This window comes from Colias eurytheme, chromosome 23, assembly GCF_061535395.1.
Source record: "Colias eurytheme isolate Ceu_HAF_F1 chromosome 23, ilColEury1 Martin Lab GWU primary, whole genome shotgun sequence".
NCBI lineage: Eukaryota > Metazoa > Arthropoda > Insecta > Lepidoptera > Pieridae > Colias > Colias eurytheme.
The window spans coordinates 3,911,825-3,931,746 of NC_143002.1; the positions used below are offsets into that span (position 1 = coordinate 3,911,825).

At 33.9% G+C, this 19,922-nt stretch overlaps 2 protein-coding genes across 2 annotated transcripts in view; one reads left to right on the forward strand and one right to left on the reverse strand.

Annotated features, from left to right (window-relative positions):
• C15 (homeobox protein C15) overlaps positions 1–5,806 on the reverse strand; it is a 30,029-nt gene extending 24,223 nt beyond the window's left edge. Inside the window, exon 1 of the mRNA XM_090115657.1 lies at positions 5,092–5,806. Within this exon, the coding sequence (XP_089971783.1) occupies positions 5,092–5,641 (550 nt within the window). The 5' untranslated portion in view covers positions 5,642–5,806. The remainder of the gene's footprint in view (positions 1–5,091) is intronic.
• Positions 5,807–12,531: 6,725 nt separating this feature from the next.
• LOC149898237 (uncharacterized) lies at positions 12,532–19,808 on the forward strand. Its single transcript, XM_090115267.1, has 10 exons — positions 12,532–12,658; positions 14,055–14,158; positions 14,514–14,659; positions 15,015–15,091; positions 15,713–15,930; positions 16,261–16,431; positions 16,882–17,028; positions 18,453–18,625; positions 19,081–19,161; positions 19,802–19,808. The coding sequence occupies exons 1-10, from the start codon at positions 12,532–12,534 to the stop codon at positions 19,806–19,808; spliced, it is 1,251 nt and encodes a 416-aa protein (XP_089971393.1).
• Positions 19,809–19,922: the final 114 nt, after the last annotated feature.

Consider the following 19,922-nt stretch of genomic DNA (forward strand, 5'->3'; position numbering starts at 1 on the left):
ACATATAATATTATTATAGAGAACCATATTATGTGCTTTTTAGTATGTAATAATAAAATATCTAAGTAAGCAATGTTTTTAATGAAACTAAATTCCCGTAGGGAGGGAGGCTTTAAACTGAAACCAAGCAATTTAAAAGTAACATAAGTAGTAAATCGATATAGCCTATATTTAATCTTTTTGAAAATAAAGCTCAAATACCTATTGAAGAAAAGTTTGCTTAGTTTTTGAATTAGAATTAGAATGAAAACATATTTTGTCAACTGGTATCCTTAAATATGCCTTCAAGGCTTTGTATGAATGCGTTAATTATTATAGCCTGAAATCGTTCAACTTTGCGTTTTGATAATTTTTATTACCTACTAGCGGTCCGCCCCGGCTTCGCCCGTGGTACATATTTATGTTTTCTCTACATAAGAACCATCCTGGTACTTCAAGGAATATAATAAAAAAAGAATTATCGAAATCGGTCCACCCGTTCTCGAGTTATGCGCTTACCAACACATTTTGCGATTCATTTCTATATATTACCTATAGGTAGGATATTTCAAAGATAAAAAATAATATATGAGTTGTTTCATACCTATTCGTTAAGCTATTCGTACATCAGCCTCAGGCTGACTAACATTTCTGATTCCTAAATTTTGTCTCATAATGCCCACCTATAAGATGGCTTTCCAAGATTTAAACCCGTTTGCGTTAGATTTATTACTTGCTATTTCTCGCACCATAAATTATACCTAATAGGTACTTAAGTACTTGAATAAATATGTATAGGTACCATTAAGATTTATTTCGTTATATTCCTAGTTATTATGGTACCTAAAGACAATTAACAAAATACAATTACAGGTTGCCCAGTAACCTAGCTAGGGAAACATTGGCTTGTACCTATAAACTGTTTAAGTACCTAGCATTTTGATATTTTTATACTTTTTAGTGAATATAAATTGTAATTTGTAATAAATTGTAATAATGTACACGTAATGTACAATTGATAGCTATACTATTAATAACGACAATAAGAAAGCAAAGAAGATTCTAGAAATTTAGAATAGAAAGGGGATTCAATACTTGCAAATCTTGGATGGATAAAAACACGGTATGTGTAATGGTTACCTTAACCTATACAATACCTATTTACTTTAAATGAAGCTTTAAAATAATACAAAATCATTTATAATCTATATTATTATTTATAGCGTATAATATACCTAAATGTATATAATGTTTGTAAAGCAATCAAGCAAATAGCTTTATTCTGAATGCACAATTTGCAAATGTCTTGATAAACGTCTTGCCCTGAATTCTTATGGTTAGGTATTCGCTTGAAAATAATTGTGAGGTAAATGAAGGTAAAATAAGGTAAATCGTGGAATTGAAGACAATTTTATTATTACGGAATAATTATGTAATTACAAGCGGTTGAACAAAGCGTTTATGTAATTGGGGGAGTCTACCGTAATCTTTGATGTTTTTTATTTTGTTTGCTTTGGATTTGCAGTAGGTAATGAACGTTCTTTTGTGGTTTAAAAGTTTCTGGTATTGCAGCAAAACTAGATACATACTATATTTAGCAATGATCGCGGATTAGCTTACTAATTTTTCTAACATCTTTCTTCAAATATATTTGTCTTATTTTTATTTGCCCATACCTAGGTTAATAATTAAAATTGTATTTAGGTTGTTATGCTACGGTATATATAACACTGTTCTAATTATATCTATAATATAATATGTACCGAATATACTTATATGTAGGTACTAGCTTTCGCCCGCGTGGTGTTTTTTCGCAATAAAAGGTAGCCTATGTTCTTTCTCAGGGTCTAAAGATTGTCTGTGCCAAATTTCATTAAAATCGTTTGAGAAGTTTAAGCGGGAAAGCGTATCAGACATACAGACAGGCAGACAGGCAGAGTTACTTTCGAATTTATAATATTAGTAGGGATTCCGTAAATAAATGAACAAAAATTGACTACTTCCTTAGCAATTAGCAGTCCTAACTGCACCTTGTTGTAGGTACATTCATTATAGGTAATATTTTCATGTGATCACTAAGTTTCAAATGAAATAAATAAAAATAATAGTATTACGTTACACTGTAAACTGTAAAGTAGGTACCCATTAGGCAAATCTGCGGTCTTCCAATAACCGGAAACGGTATTACAAGAACTAAGCGATTACGATGGCTATTGATTTCAAAACGTTTTTATGGATACAAATTAATGTTTTTTATTCATTAGCGTTTAGATTATTTTGTTATGAATAATTTTGATTGCAAAATAAGTTTTGAGATGAGACTTCCTAAATTATGTAGGTAGGTACGTAACTTCAATGAGGCAATCTGTAACATTATAACGCGAAAAAGAAATTCACTGAAACAATTGCATATTTATTTAAAAGAAGAAACAAGTCTATGTAATACTAGATGTGCTCCGCGCCAGCCTCGCATTATTGGCCTTTCCTCGATGAATGGGCTATCTAACACCGAAATAATTTTTTTTCAAATCGGACCAGTGCCTGTAGTACCCCATATTAGCGCGTTCAAACAAACAAACTTCTTCAGCTTCATAATATTAATATAAGAATAGATTAGTATACATTCAATATCTCGGAGAGATTATACAGAAACTCATTAAGTACCTACCTACCTATTAAACGTGTTCAATTTGCTTGCCATCAAGGTTTTTTAAATTTTATCAGTATAGATTTTCGTCAAAATTCTCAGTTAACTTCTAGTAATCGGATATTCGTATCTAATAATGGAATTTGCCATCAATTAATACAATATTATCAATTTCCTTTTTGGATGAACAATGTTGGACATAAACCTATTCCTACGTAACTCTAAAGACCACACTTAACACTTTCGACCAGTCTAGTCATCTAACCGCAAACGGTACCTAACCAGCCAGTCAGATACGCTCCAGATAATATTACCATTTTCCCGATATTTCCACAGATTATTAAAACTATATTTCAATAGATCATTAAATGACCACCTAAAGGTTTATCCGGAGAGATTTTATATAAAAAAAGTAATTTAAAAAAATAGAACCGGATTCATTTATAAATCATTGCCGATTTTTATCTAGGTAGTAGGTAATGTTTTAAAATGTTTGGGTTATTTATGTAGTAAATATTTCTTCAGATTTATATTGTAGTAAGTATTATACCTATTACCAAAAACATTTCCAGTTCGTTTCGTTTTTACATAATTTATTAATTTTTTCCGTGTTCTTAATTAAATAGGCGGTCATTAATATGTTGAATCGAAAATTTACACGCAGTTTGTACATGAAATATGCATGTACATATTATAATATGTAAAAACAAAATTATTCGCATGGAAACTAGCTTGTGACTCGTGAGTCGTGATGACGAAAGATCAGCATCAACATATTTTATGATGCATTAGCTTTCCGCCCGCGGCTTTGCCCGCTTTATCTTAAACCTTCTTCATGAATAACTCTATCTATTAAAAAAACGCATCAAAATAGGTTGCGTAGTTTTAAATATTTTAGCATACAAAGGGACAGAGAAAGCGCCTTGTTTTTATACTATGTTATAGTGATATAATTTTTAACTCTTCATTCATTTCAATTCTAACTTTGATCATACATCCTTTTATTTTATGAGTCATTTATTTCAATGCGTCAATTGTTTTATCTTTTGTAATAACCCCAATATTCCATTTTGTCGCACCGACTGACGACGGACGGACCACAGACGAACAAAATTATCGAACCGGACTTCCTATTTCAAATAACTGTCAAATTATTGGCGCTAAAATGACAAAGGAGTTGGGTTGCCAATTCACGGCTGTCTCAATTATAGGCGGCGACACTTCCTCTATTTGTGGTAAAAAATCACATCGGGAGGTCCAACACGCGCCGGGATGGGCAAAAAAGAACTAAATTGCAATGTTATAATTAAGGTAGGGAAGAATAATGGTCTGGCAAGGTTTCTTGAACACGTTCAGTACAATGAACCAAAGTATTAGGAGTTGAATATTTTTACGGGATTATTAAAAATTTAAAGTTGAAGTGGGTAAATTTCGGAAGTTAAGGAGATGGAAATATAAAATATTGGCAAATGGGTACACAATATACCTAGATAGATAATATTATGTTTTCAGAATATAAACGGAAGATTATGTTAATAAAATTTGGAGTTTTCTAAATATCAGCTTCTCTTAATAAGGAAACTAAAATGTAAAAAGTAACAAGCATATAACATTTCTTTCTACCCACCCTACCTACTCATAATTATTTTTTTGTATCAAAAGAATTAATTTCGGCGGCATCTTTGCTCTAAAATGTTTACCCATCCGACATCAATCAGCTACCTATAATCTATATTTTTTAATCCTCAAAAAAGGTCCAATTTGTACTTATGCGACGCTCCGCGACAAATTATAGCCTAGGCGTCACGACAGGTAAAAAAAACTTAAAAAGAAAAAACTTTTTTCTTTTTTTATTATTGTGTGACACACGCAACGGTGATCGTCCGGACGTTGCCACTTTTTTTGTGCAACTACAGATAACTTTGTTTATTTTGAATCTGTTTTGGCTAAAGATTTACATACAGGCCAAAAGTGATTTATCGTTTTGAGATTGCGATTCGAAATTTAAAAGCGTTCTGGATATTTTGCATTCCGATTTTTTGTGTTTTGGTAAGATTTCTCTTTCAAAAATGTGTTTATGTTTAGATCATTGAAGTGTTATGCTTTTGATGAGAATAAATTTATTATAATATTAATTTTTATGTCATTGCCGTTTGAATTAAATTAATAAAATTCACTTTTTAAATAAAATTGAATAAAAATCTTGGTTAAGATCGGAATAATAAAAAAGGAAGTAGGAACATTAAAAATACACCAAGCAAAAAATCAATAAAAACAGATAAACGACTTCTTAAAAACAATTCGATTCGAAAAAATAGAGCTTTTAAAGTTAAAAGAACTTTCGTTATTACCTATTTTTGTGAATTTTATTTCGATACAATTTTTAACTATCAACTTCCGATTTCACAAATAATTAATATTATATCTACATACATTGTAGGTACGTAAATTATTAAAATACGTACCATTTAATCTATCCTTCACAACTTGATGAGCAAACGCAGCTGCCGCAGCCTGTCTCATGGGGTCCAGAGCAACCCCCCAAGCGCCTAACGCCCCCAGAGCCCTATGAGCTGGTACTCTCACCACCCCAGGGTTGCCAGAAAACCCATAACCAGCGCTCAGACCCAACCCAGGCCTTAACAACAAGCCAGAGTTCGTATACAGGCCAGGATTGTGCGAAAAATTTAACGCTATGTTATTGTCCTTTCCATCGTCTTTTACACTCTCGGATTCAGTGTCCTGGTCACTCCTATCGTCACTCTCACCGGAATTCCGACGCTTTTCTATCTCCTCGAACTGTTTACCTAATAATCTAGATATGCTAAACGGTAGATTGACTCGCGGCTGCGTTTCTGTCATATGCTCGTTTGGAGAATCTCGGTATCTGTCGTGGTAACTGTGCTCAGAGTCATGGTCCTCAGAACCTATACTCCTATCGCACTGACCAGACAACCTACTGTCAGAATCTACGTTAATCTCCTCCTGGTCATCATCAGAATGTATAGACGACATCTTCGTCGAGATCAAAACACTGGCACAAATTGTTACTTCACAAAAAATTAAACATATTCGAATTTCGAACACTCGATTATCTGTGCAAAAACGCGGCTTCGATGAATTCGCGCGTAAACTAACCACCGCCCGCGAACGTTTCAAAACACAATGTCAGAAAGAATGAGCCAATCAGCTGCCCCACCTCTTCAAACGATAGTTTGTCCGCAACTCAACTATGCTCGTTGAGTGGAACAGTTTCCGACAAAAGCTTAATACGATTTCCAAACATAAAAACTCGTTTGGACTCAGTAACTTTAGCAGAATGGCTTGTGCTGTCTCTTTCGAATTGTCCCTTTTCTACTTCACCCCTTATTTGCACTCAAGTGAAATTGAACTGTATTGTTTAAGTAATAAGTACGATTTCAAATAACAGTGACCAGCATATAAGTTATTTCGGCATACACACATCTAACGTAAACACATTGTCGATTATTTGGTAGAGCGGGATCTCTACATCATACCGAATACCAAAAATTGGCATGCCAGAGCGAGATGAAAATATTTCTCAGTGGGCGTGTCCTGTAAAGCGCTGTTTAAATCCAGTTATGGACTTATGGTCTGACAAATGGTGTACATATTAGGGGGGGCAATGTAAGGAACTATTTTTGAATCTTTTAAGACAGTTAAATTATTTACGTTCGGCGGTCGAGTGGGTTATAGACAATGCACTTTATAATAAAATAGGGCCCAGGTTTCATGTTATTGAGATAAATAATAATGTATTGTGGAAGATAACTGTTTTATTGTATTGGTTTTGACAGTCGGAGTGGTAAAGGGCGTTAGATTATGGTTACCGTGATAAACTATGAATAGTCATTGCTTTTACATTAATGTTTAGTGTTTGAAATGAAATGCCATGTTTCATTTTATTGATGATTCATTCGCTTGTCCATTTTGGGACCGTTATTGTATTTGTGTTATAAGTAAATATTCATGTTAATGCAGTTTTAATGATAATAGAATCATGCTTGTAGTAGGTATCTGTTGTGTACTGAGGTGCCTACTAACGAATGATTGTATAAGTTTAGTTTTTACATATTTTGTATATTTTTTTTCACCTAAAAATTGAATTATATATTTATAGTCAACGTTCAGACAGTACGACGACTTGGTTTAGGTATAACTTAAATCCATTACCTATGCAAATTCAATCCATAACATATGTAGGTATATAACTAAGAAGCGCAACTCAGGGTCCCAAGTATTTCACTTAGTTTGGGTCCCACTGTCGTACCTACATTAATTGTAAAACATAAAATGGACAAATAAATTTATTTCATTTCATTCATTTCATTTCAATCCTACTTATAAACAATACCTAGGTATACTTATTGAAACATGTACCTAGCAATTATGAAATGCTTTCGTAGAGCTTTTAAATTTATATTTAATTGTTTTAAATATACCAAAAGCTTCTACTGAATTGCTTTCTAAAATATTTGTTAAATAATTGATTATTTTTAGTCAAATGATATTTTCTTTGATTGCTTTTTCAACAAAAGCTACTTTTTTGCTCTAGATCGCTCACATGAAAGAAGCTTTCTTGTTTTATGAGCTTTTTGAAAAAAAAAAACAAAAAAACACTCAATTTTTCACGAAGCACCCAGAGTAGGGTTATATTGAGCTTTTTTAAAAGTAACATAAAAATACCTGTAATAACTTCTAATAATTTTTTTGTTGTTTTTTAATATTTTTACTTTTACAAAAAACATTTTACATGGTAGGTACCTACATTGTTATGAATTATAATAGGTACATTATAACTATTTCATTGATGAAATAAGTCTACAAAAAGCTCCAGGTAGGTACCAATAACCAAAGCAAACATTGATTTGGTTACCTATTGGTACCTACATATATACAAATACTTATAGGTATCTAGATTTAATAGATAATTGTAGGAAAATAGATAAAATTGTCTCTACCTTTTATTTACTTAGGTATCATTTTATTAATTTGCCTAGTTTTGGTTTAGTTTACAAAAATTAGATTTTTTTTTATTCTTAATTTCCTCCATTAAAATATTCAATAGGTAAATAAAAAATATTAGGAATGTTATGCGAGAAGCATTTTATATTAAAAAATTCTTATAATAATAATATGATTTCTCTAAACTAATAGGTTCCTAACTAACTATTATTAAAGGCAATATGACTTTGTAAGTTAGGTACCTATTAGTTGTTGTAATTTTTTTTCCTAGTTGAGTAAAATACTTAGATAATTGTATTTTCTGGGTCATTTTATAGTTACATGTAGGTAATATTATGTAGGTACGAATTAAGCAAGTTTACCCTTAATTCCATTATAAAGGCTTTTTCACAGGCCGTTTTTGGAATTCATGGTCGAAGCTTACGCAGAAGCCAGATATCAGATATGTATTAGTAAAATTATTAGACTCTCGTCTGTTTTGACGTTATATTTCAATTAACCGATTAATTTACTAGTTCTTAGCTGAAAAAAATACTTCAATATATTTAATTTTCATTAAAAAACAATCCACTCGAACACGCATATTTTTGTAGTTTTTCGAAAAAGTTGCGCGTGATTTTTGTTTTAAAATACATGGTATTTTTTATTTTGTTTGTATCTATATTAATAAGTGTATATATAGTATTTAAGAATATAATAATTCAATTTTAGTAAACCAACGTGTATTTTTTTTACAACGAATTATTTAAAATTGCTCTAAATACGACTTGAAATGAACTCGCGCCACAGTTACAATATACATTATCGTAATATCACAGTATTACCACAGACTAATAATAATATACTACGTATGTATTACCATATAGGAAATAATATCTATTGTAATACTGTGGTAATATAGTGCTCGCGCTCAGTAACAGCCGGTAGGTACTACCAATATTTCTTGCTCTGTGGTATCAGGTATTTATTTATTTATTTATTGGTTTACCAACGTTTGTTTACATTTTACTCAATACAAAAATTTTAAAACACAAAATAAACATGATAAATGTAACAAACACTTACAGGCAAACACATCATGCAAAAATGTTAAAGCAGTTTTTAATTAAGTACATATAAAAAAAAAGAAAATTAATTACAATAGAAAAAAGTATACAGTAAATCTTATTCATAAGTTTAAAAAAAAATATTGAAGTATTTTGCGGAGTTTGCTGGGGGAATCCGAAAAGATGTCAAAAAGCTCACAGTGATTATTAATAGTTTTGCAAAATCTCGGAACTGGAGAATTACGGCCTGACACAGTTCTGCGAAGAGGAGGACAAAGTGGTAGCAAAACCTTACGTGGGTACCTAGAAGGCACTCTTATGTTGAGTCTTTGCAGTATTTGGGGACAATCAATTTTGTAATTAAATAATTTTGAGACAAAAAGTATATCCATCATAATTCTACGATTATTCAAAGAAGTCATTTTAAAAAAAGATAGTTGTTTTTTATAGGACGGTAGCTGTTTCTTTGATTTACCACTTGTAAAGACTAGGTGCAATAGAAATCTCCTTTGGATCCTTTCCACACGTAAGGAATGGCACGCATAGTGTGGTCTCCAGACTACAGAGCCGTATTCTAATATGCTACGGACTAGGCTGTTGAATAACGATATCTTTGATGAAGGGTTTTGTAAATCTTTAATGTTGCATATCAAAAAGCCCAACATTTTGGCCGCACGTGTAACAATCTGGTGTATGTGTTGTATGAAAGTTAATTTATTATCGAAAACGATACCTAAATCTTTTATTTGCTCTAGCTCTTGGACAATCTCAGATTTTATAACATAATTGTGACGTATCAGATTTCTCTTGCGTGCAAATCTCACTAAGAAGCATTTTTTAGGATTAAGGTCCATTTTATTAAAGTTGCACCAATCAACAAGCTTGTCTATGTCACTTTGTAGTTTGTAACAATCGTCGATTGTGTCAATTGTTCTGCAAAACTTAAGATCGTCAGCGTACATAAAACTTTCTGAGAAAGATAACAGGTCAGGAATATCGTTAACGAACGTGTTAAATAATATTGGGCCTAAATGTGATCCCTGAGGAACCCCAGAATTAATATAGTGTAATGTAGAGCGGAAGCCATTAACAACGACGTAAAACCTCCGCTTGGACAAGTAAGAATTAAACCATTGTAAGAACTGACTTGAGATTCCATAAATGTGTAACTTTTTCAATAACAATGTGTGTGAAACCTTGTCAAAAGCCTTACTGAAATCGGTATAAATAACATCGACTTGCCCATTGTGATCTAGGGAACTAGAGAGACTTTCACAAAAATCCACTAAGTTAGTCGTGGTGGACCGAGATGGCATGAATCCGTGTTGACTAAAACTGAAGAATTGCTTGAGATGATTCTGCAATGATGGGCAAATTAAGCTTTCCAATATTTTTCCAAAAGATGACAGTATGGATATTGGTCTGTAGTTATTGATTAATTCCATAGAACCCGTTTTATGTATTGGAACGACTTTAGCAAGCTTCCATTTAGTTGGAAAGACACCCGAAGACAGTGATTTGTTGTAAATTTTTAAGATGGGCCATGCCAACTGCTCCGCACACTCCACTATGAACACTGGAGGTATTCCGTCGGGACCTGCACCCTTCTGTTTATCTAGACTCTTCAATTTTCTTAGAACCGTCCGATAATTCAGAGTGGGGGTATTTAGATGTAAATTATTATTTCCTAATTGGTGAAGAATACTAGAAGCAGCATTTTGATATTTATTATATTCGCTATCAAAATTAATGTCGTGTAATATATTGTTATCATTCGTATAAACTGATACAAAGAAACTAGAAAATAGCTCACAAATATGATTTCCATCCGAGGTGGTTATTGATCCATTCCTCATGGATGCAGGGTAGGAGCTGCTGCCGCCTCTTTTTGATTTGATGTAGGACCAGAAAAGCTTAGGGTTACTGTGAAATTTATTTTCCAGATCTTTCATGTAGCGGGAATAGTTATCCTTTGCCATCTTTTCGCATCTCGAACTGAGCAATTTAAGCTGCAACTCATCACGTGGATTTTTAAAAATTTTGTACCGACGCCTTACACGATGTTTTTCATTTAAATTGCGTTTTAGACTATAGTCGAACCATGGAGGGAAGTTTTTAGATTTAAGCTTGTGATTTGGTACATTATCGACAATAATTTTATTCAATACACTATAAAAGACTTCAACCATATCGTCCACGTTCCGAGAATTTGCAAATAAATCTTTCCAATTACATTCTCCTAGCAGTTTAGATATAATTTCGTAGTTAGCTTTATGAAAATTGAAATAAGCTGTTTCTTTATTATATATGAGATTCGAATCCCGATTAAATGAAATGTTAATATCTAAAGGGGGGTGTAAAACATCTATATTAGTTAAGGGGTCAAGAGATTCAGATACAATGCAAGAATTTATGTTAGACAAGACTAAGTCAAGAATCCGGTTAGACGTATTATAAACATGGTTATGTTGTTTCAAATTATTCAAATAAATAAAATCTACTAATGGTTGATATAAATTAGGAATTTTAAATTCAGCTGTTTCATCCCCCAACATACTCCAGTCCAAGCCACTTAAATTAAAGTCACCTATTATACAGTAATGGCTGGGGCGGTAAACCTCCAAAAAATTGTTACATTCGTCTAGAAATTGCTCCAATAACATGCGATTAACTGGTGGAGGCAAATAAGTGACGCAAATTGCCAACTGATGCGGTGGAAAAGACTTGACTGTGGGTGTATCAATAAGCACCCAAAAACTTTCCAAAGATGAATGTTCAAAAAAAATTGGTTTAGAGATAATTTTTGTAGAAACTGCTATTAAGACTCCACCACCATCACGTTTGCAATTCGTAGAGTCACCTCTGTCCCGTCTGTAAACAATGTATCTAGAGTCAAACAATTCACTACTGTGCACCGAACTGTTCAGCCAAGTCTCAGTTAGAACCACTACATCAAAAGAGTTACACAGAACTTGTCTAGAAAAAGCGTGAGTTTTAGTTCTTAAACCACGCGTATTTTGGTAGTATAAATTCAACATTGTTAATGATTATTATCTATAATTACACACTGTAAGAAACTAATTGATTTTCTTTAACACTTCCAAGCTTTTAACGATTATAAGATCAGAGCCATCATGTTTCCTCATGTAAATTCTACCATTACGAATCCAAACATATCTGTAGCCTTTTTCTTTGGCTCTAATCCTTGTAGCCGCATGTAAAGCCTTGTTAGCGGGGGACAGATGTTCGCTGACAAAGATTGGACAGGAATTACCCGAGACGCCGAGATGTGAGCTATTTAATTTATTTAGTGGGTTCGATTTATTGAACTTAGCTATTGAGGCGAGTAACTCATCGCGAATCTTAACCGATGTTAAATGAACTATTATTGACCGTGGTCTATTACTAGTTCTGTTGACTTTAGCAGTGCGTGTGCAATTCAGGATATCTTTTTCGTTCAGGTTAGATTTAACTGTTTTACATAAATTATTGACTATTTTGCACAGATCTTCGTTGTTTCGCTCCGGAACGCACTGTAATTCGACATTATTTTGACGTAGTTGCTGTTCCGATTGACTTATTCTCGACTGTAGATCATCAACAGTATTAATCAAGCTCACATTTTGCTTTTCTAATGCTGAAATCTTGCTTTTATATAGTTCCATTTCATTTTTAAACTCTTCGTACGCATTATTAAAGAAGTTCATAGAATCCTTGAGTTGAGATAGTTCCTCCTTAATTGGTTTAAACTCCCGTGTAATAGTGGCCCTTATGTTATCGTTTATATTAGACAAAATTTCTTTCAAGTTAATTTTTATTGCTTCATCGACAACTTCCCTCACAAGATCACGTGTGAGTGAGTTATTCAAGTCCATGGGGGGAGAATTAAGTGCCTGCCTTTTACTACCTCTAGTGGTGGATATATTGCGGATAGGCGTGTTATCGTTTTTAGAGCTTTTTGGTATAGCTCTTACGCAATCGGGGCAGCTCCAAACGGCAGGTAGGTATACTAAGGGCAGGTATGTCCTTAGTATGTCTGTGGCCGGTACGCGTTGAGCGGGAATAACGCTCTTAACTCTTGTACCTCTTCCATAAAGCTATCAAGGCGAGAGAAACGAACCACAACCACGGATAATATACCTTAAAATTATATAAATCAACAGCTAGGTATTCAATATTATAGATAATTGATTGTTGTTGTAAGTTTGGTTTAGAATTTAGATGAACTAAAAATAATGAACATGATTTAGGTAAGTATTTAAATTTGAATTCTTTACGTTAAAAGTAAAATTCTAAGCGTCAAAAAATTGCCTCTTAAATTTTCTTTACGCATATTATCAAGAACATGGATAAATAAACTTTTTGAACCGCATACCATTTTAATGCTATTTGACATCTATCGGTGAATAGCAATACTATAAATGTTTTGTTTAAGCGCCATCTATGGTCGAATAGTGTAGTATAAAGTAGTGCACTGTATCAAATTCGAATTTTTCCGAAGCGCAGGCCGCAGCTAGTGGGTATAGAAATAGGTTAGTAAGACTGTGTTCAATGCACGTGTACTTATAGAATATAGAAGTAGGTTGACCACCTCCTTAGTACTTACCAAAGAGTACTATAATAATACGGGTACTTACTTTACTTACGTACTTGGTTGACACGTGTGCGTAGAACTGAGGTAGGTATTTGCCAGTCAGTTCAATTCACGGCGTAATCTGTCTGGAAATAAGACGTCATAATAATAAAAAATAATAAAGTCCCCAGTACATGGATATGCAAAAAATTCTAATTAGGTAAATAGCCTAATTACATCGATCAAAGTCCGTCAGACAAAATAGGCTTCGAATTAAGAACTACCCTCGTTTGCGTCAGGTAAATACTAAAGTACCTTCTTACTAAAATATTATTTGAATGTGTAACTGCCTGTTTTTTACATAATTTAATTTTGATAATGTACCTATTATCAATAAAATATTAATTTTTTTCCAGAAGTGTCTAAAAACCATGCCACATTTACCTATTACATATTATAATATTAAAACGTCCCATGTTATCGATAGATTTTAATTGCAAATCTACGGTCGAGTAACCGTGAAATGAAATGACTTTCGGCTGATTCTGAGTCTCAGTGCAATGAAATATTTCGTGACTTTAGTAATTTATTTATTTCATTTTCAATACGGTAAGGTTTTCATTAGTTACTTACATAATAATTATATAAGAAGCAACAAATTAACAAAAATTTACTGCGTCTCCCTCATTAAACATATTTCATTAAATAATATATTTAATACATATTTTGGTAACTTGCTATTAAAAAAATAATAAGTAAGGTAGGCATTTCTAGTTTTACACCGGCTTAAAGTAATAATGCTCGATTTATTTAGCTATTTCAGTTTATCTGAATCATACTGCGCAAAACAGCACAAATGATGTACTGTCTCTCAAAACAAGACGCATATTGAGAGGTAGTGAAGTGGGAGACACCAGACCATATATGGTAAGATTATCTGTTTTCCCGCAGCTTCCCCACTAAACTAAACTTACATCCCCTATTTTATAAAATAGAATGTATACAATCCTATCTTAGCGGATGCCTACAGTCTACATCATAGTGGCTATTTCATATCATAGGTCCAGTAGTTTGGGCTGTGCGTTGATAGACTACTAGACTACCTAACCAGTCAGTCACCTTCGCGTTTATATATATATCAACACAACAATAATTATCTTGAAGATCAATCGCTTTAATCAACATCCTAAAAAATCTACGGCAAACAACCTTAAATAACAATTTAAAGATTTTTTAATTTTCTTTTGACTTCTGCATTTATTTCTCAAAATGTCATTCACAGGTATACTTACGGCCCGCGACTACAGAAACAAAACTAGACCCAAACTGGCTCTGTGGTGGAGTGATCATCGACGCTCAATATATTCTGACGTCAGCGGCTTGTATAGAGGATGTTAAACATTTCTATGTTGTGTCTGGTACTCATAGGTATCTAAAAATTATTGTTAAACTAGTTTTACAAGTTCTACTTTGCCCGCTTTGTAGGAAACATAGCATATTACATGTTAAAACCTTTCTCTACAATCACTCTAAAAACCGCTTAAAAATACATTGCGTAGTTTTCAAGATTTAGGTAAGCAAACACAGACAGCAAGCTTTATTTTATACATTGTAATGATAATATTATGATATATGATATATAGACATAATATTTTGTAGTTATATCTTTAAAACATATCTCCGCAGAATTTCAGACGGAGCACAACGACATTTTTTATAACATCGTCCTATTTCGTAGTGTCCAAATGAACTTGCTTTTTAAACGGAGATTACGTTATTTTAGATGGTTCCCAGTTGGATCAAATGATGAATGCATTATAAATGGTGCTAAGAAAGCGGTATGGAAATGTGTACCGCAGAGTAAGTATATGAAAAAACATTATTAATGTTGACTAAGGTTATATTTAAAACTTAAGTTTATTTATCCTTACTCTCACAATTGAATTTGTTTTATAAAATTTAACAGCAACTTGGGCCTCAAAGTATCTATCTACCTATAAAGATGTTTTCATATAACTAAATTATCAGTTCAATTTTATGTTATTTCGTTTTTGTATAGGTATAATTATTGCTACGTTATATTTACCAGAGACATTAAATAGTTTAAAACAAGCGCAAGCACGAAAACTATTACGCAAACGGAACAATTTATTAAGGGCCGATTTTTCAATGCTTGGATAAAACTTATTCGTCGAATAATGTATAAAATTACCATTTTAAAAACGTATTCTAATTGCCCGTATTTGACAGTTTACGTGACATTTTAATATTATCGTGTAATACTTTATTGGACGGATAAGTTTTATCCAAGCATTGAAAAATGGAATAAATTAGTTCCTTTTACGGACGGCAGGGGCGCTTCTTTATTCATATACAGGGTGCTAGCGTTGACGTTGACGTTGCGAATACTTTAAAAATAGATGTCATGCTTGCGCTTTAGATTACAATATGTTCGATGATATTATTATCTACGTCATATAGATTACGTATTTGACGGAGCTGACTTCGACAACATACGTTGGATGATCAACGACATAGCGGTGGTACGAGTAGAGGATAACTTTAACTTCGAGAGACGAATTAGAGGCTGCGACTTTGTGCCAAAGAAGATAGCGTATAATAACCAAAGTGAAGAATTGGAGAAACCGGGGATAACTGCGTCTATCGCTGGCTGGGGCACTACGGATAGTTTTGGTGATGTATGTATCTAATTTTTGTTAACTTTGTTTAGGATACAAGGCTGCGTTACATCGCATATAACAGGAGGAGCTGGAGAAGCTGGGAATAGTTGTATCTATCGCTATATATTAAATTTACCTAGTTAAACTTAAAACTATTTATTCAGCTACATAAAATTTACTATTGTCGCCCTATTGGACGCCCGCTGCATCGCCTGTTGCGCTCTTTAACGCATCATCAAACCTTACAGCATATAATATGTTTCTATAATGAGTATTATGAAGTTATATGACTTATGAATATGTTGCGATTATCGATAATCATTCGTGATACTAATGATTATCAACCAGGTATATGGCCTAACAACAGAAAATTCACCAGACCTCCTTGAAACGGAGGTAAAGCTGATATCGAAGAAAAGCTGCAAGGCTCGTTGGCCGGAGCGGTACCATCACATCATTGACGGGAACATGGTGTGCGCGAAAGATGGTTCTGATGAAAACATGAATGATCTTTGTAAGGTACTTTGTGTATCGTGTTTTATATGTAAGTTAATACCTTGTGACTGATAGCTGTTTTCATGGCTTTTTAAGTAAGTATATTATTAGTTTTGACTCTTTGTTGTGGTGAAATTTTATGTATCTTGCATTAGCTGTCCCACCTACAAGAATCCATCTAGTTCTAATCTTGACTTTACGTAACTAAGTTCGCCGTTAATTTTATGAGGGATTTTAAACTTTGAAACATTATAAACAAACGGATAGAGAAACTTTATTATTTACAGCAGAGATGAATCAGCTGAATTACTTACGCACATATTTCGAAAACACCATTCATTCATGTGAGCTAGACGTTTCGAATTTGAATTTTCCTGTACCGCAGCATACATAGTTTTTACGTAACTTACACTTCCACACCATAAATTGTAGGAAAATAAGAAAATAATTGAAATAAATTCAATAAAAATATAGGAACAAGGGATAAGTTGTAAAGAGCTGGTGTTATCAGATGAGGAGGATGGGCGGAGGCACATGGTCCCACATGATACAGACATACATTCTAACAACCATGGCAATGCTACGAGACGGTCTAAAGTTGTATCGGGAGGTTTTTGTGAGGTAAGATTGGGTATTTCATGGCTTCCAATTGATTTTGTTAACTAGCTATTATAACAGGATATATTACACTGATCATCAATAGGCACCGTCCCTTATGTTAATCTAACGCGCTCGGATAAATCTGAAAATTGTGTTATATAGGCTACATTACACTACAAATACTACTGAACCAAAAAATTATTTCACCAACAGAAAGCTACATTATTTTCGAGTCACATAGGCTATATTTAATTTTATTATAGTGTAAGAAATTAAACAACAAGAGAGAGGCCGGGTTAAATATTAGTTTGAATGTAATAAGAATGTACTGCGATTCTACACAGATAGCTAATTGATGTAGGTAGTTGATAACAAAACGTAGCAAGTCAACCACTATTAGCAAAGTGAAGACAGTTGGGTCAAACGTCGTATAAACAACGTCCGAGCCCCTAGGCACGATCCGTACGGCATTTTATAGTATTCAACAGCTAAGCATGTTCTGACAGGTAACAGTGACAGCTATATTGACAACTATTCATCCACAAAAATATTAAATCAAAAGTTACGTCTAACAATAGGTTATAGTACCGTAGCACTGTACGTATCGTATATATTGTACAGTGCTACGGGCCGTACTTGTATATACATTCGATGCATTATATCCACTAACTTGTATAGAACGACCACGGCGGGCCGCTCGTAGTGGGCTACGGCACTGGCTCTGTAGTGGTGGGGGTGATATCCGCGTGTCAGACGGCTAACGTCACGCGACAGTGCTACGTAATACGTATAGTACCGTAGCACTGTACGTATCGTATATATTGTACAGTGCTACGGGCCGTACTTGTATATACATTCGATGCATTATATCCACTAAATTGTATAGAACGACCACGGCGGGTCGCTCGTAGTGGGCTACGGCACTGGCTCCGTAGTGGTGGGCGTGATATCCGCGTGTCAGACGGCTAACGTCACGTGACAGTGCTACGTATAGTACCGTAGCACTGTACGTATCGTATATATTGTACAGTGCTACGGGCCGTACTTGTATATACATTCGATGCATTATATCCACTAACTTGTATAGAACGACCACGGCGGGCCGCTCGTAGTGGGCTACGGCACTGGCTCCGTAGTGGTGGGCGTGATATCCACGTGTCAGACGGCTAACGTCACGCGACAGTGCTACGTATTGTACCGTAGCACTGTACGTATCGTATATATTGTACAGTGCTACGGGCCGTGTATATACATTCGATGCATTTATATCCACTAACTTGTATAGAACGACCACGGCGGACCGCTCGTAGTGGGCTACGGCACTGGCTCCGTAGTGGTGGGCGTGATATCCGCGTGTCAGACGGCTAACGTCACGCGACAGTGCTACGGGCTGTACTTGTATAGATATTATACATTCGATGCATTATATCCACTAACTTGTATAGAACGACCACGGCGGGCCGCTCGTAGTGGGCTACGGCACTGGCTCCGTAGTGGTGGGGGTGATATCCGCGTGTCAGACGGCTAACGTCACGCGACAGTGCTACGGGCCGTACTTGTATACGAGTGTGTGGAAGAATCGCCACTTGATTGGATGCGCTGTTAATAAAGATATGGCGTACGTATTAGTAATATTTGTAGTCGTGAGTAGTTATATTGTTTGTGTTGTATTATATAAATATAAGCTAGAATTAGAATTCCCTTCTCATAGTTATTGTTATCCTATTTTTTCCAAATAAATTCAAAACTGACCTCAAGAAGCGGGTCCTACAGAGCGAGCAGCGTAATACTTTGCGACGCAACTCAGTCTTTGTGGACGTGGCTCGGCTGAAGGAATCACGAATGCTGTCATTTTCTTTAGCCACGTCAACACTGACAGTGTTGTTTTGAGTGGAAAATGCTTCGCCTTGATCCGAAATCCGCATATTTACAATCTTTTTAAAGGCGCTTTGGCTGATATAGTTATAATGATTTAATTGTGTTTTTCAGAAGCTATATCTGCTGCTGATGTTATAATTTTTATTATTTTAACAAAAAGTCTTCCTTAAACGATTCTAAAATATATATTTGCAGTGCATCATGTAAAAGATTGTTGAGGACATCACAAACGCGCATGAGTGAGACAATTTTTAGCTGGGCGAGTCATCCTGAAGGGTATTTTTTGTGTTTAATTTATTATTATTTAATAAATCCTAAATACCAATTATTAGAATAGAATAGAACAAGTATTATTATTTTTTAATTTTTAGCTTTTTAGCCATCTCGTCGAAGGCCCATAGGAAATTTCCACCCTGTATATATGTGTTATATAAGCAAATTTTGTAAAATGTGTTAAAATCTGCTAAAACAAACTAATTCATAAAAATTGTGTGTCGTCATCACACAATGTTCGTGTAAGGTTTTTGTTGCTTTATGAAGCCCAATTTATCAATTTAACTTCCATTCGGCTATTTTAAGAATCATAATCTGTCGGTAATTTATTAATTAATTTTCTTTAAATAAATAGTTATCGTTTATAATTTTTAAACTTTGAATGTTCTTTCAGCGCTGCTAAGAGTGAATATAAATCAAACTCGCTTCGTGTTGGAAATACAAAGAAAGCAAGACAGATCGCAAGTTCAGCTACTAAGGGGAAAATTATTTTAAAGCAAAAAACACGCAAAATATAAATTAGTAAAATATATCTGTTTGTTTTTTGTGTGATATCAAATTAATAAATGCCTACCTACTCTTCCTCCTTTAACAATAGTTTAATAATAGTTCTTAAATAGTAGTTCCTATCTTTAATTTTCAGCAAATAACCTTTTATGATAAAATAAATCACATGACTATAAACAACAAAAGCACTTATTTCCTTTGTGAAAACCATACATATCAAATTATTAATTAACATGGGAAAACAAACTATTATTTTG

Bases quoted from the DNA above. Each gene is read 5' to 3' on its own strand.
- LOC149898237 (XM_090115267.1), top strand. From the start codon at position 12,532: ATGGGGGGAGAATTAAGTGCCTGCCTTTTACTACCTCTAGTGGTGGAT. The intron at 12,659-14,054 runs GTAGGTATACTA...TAGCTATTTCAG, and splicing joins GGGGCAGCTCCAAACGGCAG to TTTATCTGAATCATACTGCG. The intron at 14,159-14,513 runs GTAAGATTATCT...TGTCATTCACAG, and splicing joins GAGACACCAGACCATATATG to GTATACTTACGGCCCGCGAC.